Source organism: Malurus melanocephalus, unplaced genomic scaffold, assembly GCF_030028575.1.
Source record: "Malurus melanocephalus ecotype Western Australia unplaced genomic scaffold, MMel_1.1 scaffold_107, whole genome shotgun sequence".
NCBI lineage: Eukaryota > Metazoa > Chordata > Aves > Passeriformes > Maluridae > Malurus > Malurus melanocephalus.
The window spans coordinates 1,443,691-1,450,676 of record NW_026623339.1 but is presented as its reverse complement, the minus strand read 5'-3'; the positions used below and the strand labels follow the sequence as shown (position 1 = coordinate 1,450,676).

The following is a 6,986-nucleotide window of genomic DNA, read 5'->3' as shown; positions in this document are numbered from 1 at the left end:
TTTGCAGATCTGGTGTCCCACGAGCAGAAGCTGTCAGAGAGTTTGGACACTGCCCTGACCTCGGCTCTCAGCTCCATGCCCTCCTTCACGGCCAAGCTGATGAAGAGCCAGCAGCAGGCTCCAGGAGAGGGGGGCTGCAGCAGTTCYTGGAGTGTGGGCACAGTCCTTGGTGAGCAGCAGGAGTCTCTGGATCACCTTTGGGAGCTGGAGGAGAGCTGGGTTAACAGGGAGCATTGTGCAGCCTCTTGAGACCCCAAAGTATTACAGATTCCATATAAAAATATTACATTGTTGCCCAGCAAGCTTTACTTCACAGTCCTTGCCTTTGTTTCAGAACTTTTGATGGTTTATCCTCCCACTGAGGCARGTTAGACCTTGCTGACCCCCAAAAGCTGTGGGATGTTGTCCGTGCCCACGTCAGAGCACGAGTCCCRTGATTTTCCCATGTTCTTGGCTGTCACTTGTCAGTGCTGCCCAAAGATAATCGGGGATGTGTTGTGCTGGGACGTGGTGCTGTTCCAGGTTAGTTCAGAMTGTTCCCAGAGCTCTGCAGTTCAGGCTGAGTGGTTCAGTGTTGCCTGTGTGCTGTGTGGAGCTGCCACATGGGTGGGGAATGAGTCTGGTGTGGAGCTGCTGCTGGGGAGGTGCAAATCCTGCGGCCTCCCAGTGCTTAAAAGGRCCCTAAAAAAAAGAGGGAGAGTCACTTTTTACACAGGCAGATAATGGCAGGAGAAGGGGAAATGTTTGTGAACTGAAAGAGCAGGTTGAGAGGGGATATTGGGGAGAAATCCTTCCCTGTGAGGGTGGGGAGGCTGCCCTGAGAAGCTGTGGCTGCCAGGATGGTTTCAGGAGCAGCCTGGGATAATGGAAGGTGTCCCAGGGTGGAATGGGATGGGCTTTATGATCCCTTCCAACCCAAAYCATTCCGTGATTCTGTGAAATACCACAGAGCAGCTGACCCTGAGCAGGAACAGGTCACAGCAGCAACATCCCAGGCCAGCCAGCCGTATGTGTGTGTGCCCAGAATCCCATCAGGATGGAGTGTACCCAGTCCAGGCTGCTGAGCCCTCACTGTTTTCTCCCCTCTGTTGCTGTGTTTGCATTCTCAAAATMATTTCTTTGGGGTGCAGGGAAGCATTGAACCTTCAGGTGTCCCTCCATGAGCAAATGTCCAGTGCTGACTTCTCTTAGGGACTTCAGAGGGACCCTGGGGAAGGGCAGTGTCCATCTGTCTGTCTGTCCCTGCCTCTCTCCCCCTCCCCAAACAGCTTTTGTTGTTTCACAGTGACATTCAGCTGTTAAGCCTCTTCCTGCCCTCTCTGAAATCGCTGTTGTTTAGAGCTGACTGAGTGGCCCTCGATGGGTGGTGTGTGCCAGGAATGCCAAATGATACCTAAAGCATTTCACTTGGGAATCACCGCTTCTAATCTGGTCGGAAAAGCAGGAGGGAGGATGATTTAGTCTCGGTAAAAGTGAAAAGCCCTTTCTTACAGTCATCTGTCCTCGATTAAAAGCCTGATGGGGCAAGTGCTGATGTGATCCATCCCTTTGTGAGCACACCCTGCCCTGGAAGCTGGACCATTCCCTTTCTTTATGGTAATGACAGGAAACTGGTGCAGTCCTGACTCACAGCTGTGCCCTAAATCTGCAGGACTGGGACCCTTGGGAGGGTTGGGCATAGAAGGGGTGGCTCAGTCTGGACTTGTCACACTCCCTGCCTCGTCCACTTCTCCAGTCTGTGTTTTTTACACTCTTAAGCTCTGCCAGGGAAGGTGTAGATTGGACTTGAGGAGGAATTTCTTGACARAAGRGGTRATCAGACATTGGAARGGACTGCCCAGGGAGGTGATGGAGTCACCAGGAAAGACAGGACGTGGTGGTGTTGGGTCACAGCTTGCACTCAACGAACTCCAAAGTTTTTTCCAACCTGTTTAATTGTTTGCTTCTGGATTTGCAGAGCACAGCAGGAGCAGCCAGACCCAGGGATGCGCTTCCTGTGGCAAATCCTTCTCCTGCTACTTCAAAGCAGAGCCCGTGTACCAACTCCCCTGCGGGCACCTGGTGTGCCGGCCCTGCCTGGCCGAGCGCCAGAAGGCTCCGGCATCCCCCATCCACTGCGGGAGCTGCAAGAGGGCGGCGGCCACGCACGATGTCAGGAGAGTTCACTTCTGAATGAGAATGAGGAGGAGGAGGAGGAGCTGCTGCCGCTGTTCCCGGTGTCCCCACCGGGAGGAGGATCCGGGGAGAGCCGGAGAGAGGAGAGGACTCGCTCTTGTGCTTCGGAGTAGCGGGGGGTGGGGGGGTTAGAGCCGGAGCCTGAGGATAACAAAAGCCATAGCTTCTTTATCAAGGAATATGTATTTATCCAGGACTGGTTCTCCAGCAGCGCCCCGGGGCTCAGAGGTTTAGCACAGGTGCCTTTTGGACCGGCTCAGCTCCTCTGCGAGTTCACAGCACCTTCGACCAGCAGCCACCAGGTTGTGGAGCAGGTAAAGTCCTCGTGAGTGACAACACACAAAGCCCCCTCTGACCTCTCCCCCACCTCACCCTCCCCACTGGGAGCGTGTCCCTCGTCCTGGAATCGACAGAGAGGCCGTGGTTGAGGTGTGAGGAGCTGGCAGTGATCCCACCCTGCTCATCCAGACTCTTGTAGAAAAGCCATCCCATCCCACCCTCTCGGTTTATGTCGTGTGACCAGCCCAGCTCCTGGCTGGCTGATAGACATTTAAGCCTTAATAAAATGTTTAAAGTCAGGTTCTCTCTCTGGCTCCTAATTGGTCTCATCCTGGGGTTTAGTGATGTCGTGGAGTGAATCTCTTGGCAGAGGAGGAATAAATGGGCTGGAAAAAGCCAAACCAACACAGAGGAGCTGCAAACCTGGGGAGTTCARAGAGGTTGTGGCAGCAGCTTCATGGATCACAGGGCTGGGACTCACACCTGCACCCAGGGGGTCTGGGATTCAGAGAGCTGCTCAGGAAAAGGCCAGACAAAAAATGACTTGGATATGTCCTGTCCTGGATATGCAGGGTAAGGTGACATCAAAATGTTTGTCACCTYTACAACCCCCTGCTGCTGCCACTTAATTGATGTTCTGGGCCATCACGAGCCTCCAGCTGACTCAGCTCACCGTGCTTACACCTTTATTTGCTCTCAAAAGGCACCTGAGCAGCACTGTCGTGTTCCTGGTGTGGGAAGGAACTGCTCATTCACCAGAACATGGCTTTGTCCTGTCCCCACTCTGCTCCTGCTCCCTGCCTGCGTCAGCAGGAGTTTACAGCCCCTCGCCGTTCGGAGCAGAAATAGAAAATCACGCGTCTTAAAATAATAAACGCTTAGAAAATAGGCACAAAATTCCTAAAAACCCCATGAYTGGGAGGCAGTAAATCCACTTCATTGCAGCAGTGGTGGTGTGTTTGCAGTGAGCCATGCYGGGGTGATTCAGCTCTCACACCTCCTCCAGGGCAGGGAGGAGGATGGGTGGCTGCTCTGGATCCCCATCCCAGAACCATCRTCTTCTCCAGCTCTAGCAAAGCTTGGATGCTTCCAGCACCACCCAAAGCCACGGTTCTGTCCASTTTCCCACGAGTTATTTTGGTGTCCCAACAGTGGGCAGTGATCCTGGTGGGAGCTGTCTCCCAAATTTTCTCCAGGTTCCCTTTGTTCTGCACAGGAGCCAGCCCAGAGCAGGGCTGGGAAGGGATTGGGATATCAGGTGTCCCAGCCCCACACACAGGAGGAGGGCTCATCTCCACCTCAGGGCAGCTTTCTCAGAGCTTTCACCCCCCAGTTTCTCCTCCTGCTTAACCCCCTGGGATCCTTTGGCAGCACATTTCACCTGCTGTGGATCCRGGGATGAGCTTCCCACATTGTGGAGCTCAGGGAAGGATCAGGGCTCCAGCTGGGTGTGAGTCCCCCAATCCCAGGCCACTGAAACCCCTGTGGGCAGCAGGGACCCTCAGTGCACCCCAAGGTGACAGGTGGGTGACACAGAGCCAGGAATTTCCATGGATTCCTCTCCCCAAACCCACACCAATCCCTCTTACATGCCTGCCACCAGCAAATTTATTCCCAGCACCGAGCCTGCCTTCTCCCTGGGAGGTGGGAACAGCCTTTGATTGTGGCATGAGCAATTTCCTCTAATGCTGTCCTTCGAGCCTTTCCTTGGACAAATCCATCCCTTGTTGGTCAGGGACCTCCAGCCGTGATGTCCCCATCCCAGCAGGACGGATTTGGCCGTGGAAACGATCAAAGCAGCGCCCCAGCCCATCTCGTGTTGGCTGTGCTGCCCTCAGAGAGGCATCAAAGCTGTTTTCCAGCTGTCAGGGAAGCAGAGGAGCATCTTTGAGCCGAGATGTGGGAGGAGGAGGAGGTGCCTGCTGGGGCAGGAGGTGCAGGATCCCCCTCCCCACACCCCCAGCAATTATCGTGGTGATGGTGACGTGCCTGTGGCAGATCAGATCCATTTGAGGAGCATTAGCGCTCCCAGGAAGGAGCAGGGAGCTCTCCCTTGCCAGCCTGACCCTCTCTCCGTGTCCTCAGCACAGCAGTGATGCATTCAAGAAATTTCTCCTTCCCTGCTGCACCCCCTTCCAGCCACGGCAAAGGCAGGGAAATGCACAAATCAGTGAAATTCATCCCATTTTCCAACATCCCCTTAATTTATCCTGATTAAATGTCATCGCTCTTATTTATCCTGGTTAAACTTTGGCACTGGGAGCTCTCTGTGCTGCAGCCAAGCAGAGTCACCTCCATCCTTTCTCCTGCCTCTCACAAACCTCRCTGGGGGCTCCCCAGCTAACGAAGTTCACGCTGTTAATTAAGGGGAAGGTTTAGAATGGATATTAGGGAGGATTTCTTCATGGGAACGGTGATCAGGCATCTCTGGAGGGATTGAAAAGCCCTGTGGATGTGACACTTGGGGACRYGGTCAGGGGTGGCCTTGGCAGTGCTGGGGGACTCGATGACCTTGGAGAGCTTTTCCAACGTGAACAATTCCAAGATCCATGATCCATGATCCCCATGGCTGAGCCCCTCTGGCAGCTCCATCCCTTTTTTTTTGCCTCAGCAAGAGCTGGGGCTGCATTTTGGCTGAGCAAAGGGGCAGATTGGAGCCAGCCCGGGTCAGGCTTTTGGGATTTTCTGCATTCCTAAGGGGAGCCAGGATAGGGATGGCAGCCACCCCACACATGTTAGGAGACAAGAACTAAYGRAGGGACATCTCTGGRGCCACAYGGGAARAGCCTGGCCAAGRACAGGGAYGTGGCAGAGCAAATCCAGTGCTGGRGACACRGAGAAGGCACCCTGTRGCTGGTGTTGGAGGATTTGGGGTCAGACTTGGAGTGATCCTGAGGCTTCAGTTGGGAGCAGGATGTAGGATGAGGGCCCAGCACCATCCTAAGGAGCCCCACAGCCCTGCAGGGATGTTCCCAGCTGCCTCTGCCCTCTCTGGGATCACTGATCCCATGACTCACCCCAGATGACCCCAACATTTCCCTCCCCAAAACCCCCTTTTTGTGTTTTCTACCCATTTTTYCCCCTCCCCGTTCCCACCTCATCCTCCCCTTGATTCCCGTAAGTGATTCTGCGTGGCGGCTGCGGAGCCTCTGCAACTCGGAAAAACATTTTATTAACCTTCCTTGACTTTAAAGAGCATAATTACATTTTAATCTCATATTCCCGCGTTATCATTCCAGACACAGAGTCATTTGAATGCAGATCGTTCCCRGCTAATGTAATTTTACGATACAGTAATGAAGAGACGGAGCAGGAGCGCGTAACACCCAATTTAGAGCTGACATTTGGGGTTCTTTTAAAGAAAAGTTTTCCCAGCCGAGGGCTTTTGCGTCCTCCCCGGCCCTGCAACGTAAGTGGGTTTGGGCTCCCGCTGTGAAGGGATGGGTTTGGATGGGGAAATGAGGCTGGYGCTAATGACAGCGGTCATTAAATCCCCCACGGCTGCCCCACGTGGGTGATTCAGCGTCACGGGGCAAATTTGGGAACTCGCCGCTCCCTCGGTCCCAGGGAGAGCTGAGTCAGGGGCTGTGGCCGCCTTCACCCCCCTTGAGGGCAGGAAATYGCCCTCAGGTCACCCAGCACAAACCCCAAAAGCTCAGGATTGTCCATATGGACACCCCCAGGTCGATTCATGCTCCGAAATCCCACAGACTGAGACCCCCAGCACGGATTCATCAAATGTTTTCCCTGTGTGCCTCAGTTTCCCTCTGGGGGCAGGCATTGTTTCTCTGCTTCCTGAGGAGCTTTTAAAAATGTTGTGGTTTTCCCAGGGAGGATTGCAGCAGGATCAGAGTTTCCTTTGGGATGCTCGAGCAGAGCAGCCCCTTCCCCACCCAGGGTASCACYRCCCCTGGTCTGRGGCACTGATCCASCAGAAAAGAGATGTTAATGAGGGASAAAAATGAGGGAAACTAATGAGGGGTGGGGCAAAAACATGTTCAGACACTCCAAGTTATGCCCAGGCTGATTTTTATGGTYCTCTGCCTCAATTCCCCATCTAATATGAAGATAAAACCATTCCAGAAGCTGGACCAAAGCTGTCCAGCCCCTCCACATTGTCCAGCCACCCGAAAAAAAACCCCTCCTGATCACTGAGAGCCAGTCCCAGCATTTTTTGGGGGCAAGGAGAGAGCAGATGCTTACAGGCACCAAATTCCTCTCTCCATATCCATTTCACACTGCTGAAGTTGCCCTCGGTGTTGTTGAAAAAAGGATCTGGGAGTAGCAGGAATATCCCTATCTGGATGGGGCGGGAAGAGAGGAGCTGTTGATGTTTTTTTTTTCCTTTGCAGGTGTTTGAACAGCCCATGGGTGGCACGAGTGGGCTGGGTCTGAGAGCAGATGGGACCCCGTGGGTGCAGCAGGAGGGTCTGGGCCAGCCCCAAAGGTGCCTTTTCTTTCGGTCTCCCCCTCTCCCACTGATTTCCTGCCCTCTGGTTTCTTGGAGAAGAGGTGGAAGAGGCAGGAGAGCC

General features: G+C 53.9%; 1 protein-coding gene across 1 annotated transcript in view; it reads left to right on the top strand.

The window, feature by feature from the left end:
* Window positions 1–2,749, top strand: part of UBOX5 (U-box domain containing 5) — a 17,161-nt gene extending 14,412 nt beyond the window's left edge. Inside the window, exons 4-5 of the mRNA XM_057369318.1 lie at window positions 8–169; window positions 1,958–2,749. Coding sequence (XP_057225301.1) covers window positions 8–169; window positions 1,958–2,172 — 377 coding nt within the window. The 3' untranslated portion in view covers window positions 2,173–2,749. The remainder of the gene's footprint in view (window positions 1–7; window positions 170–1,957) is intronic.
* The last annotated feature ends 4,237 nt before the right edge of the window (window positions 2,750–6,986 follow it).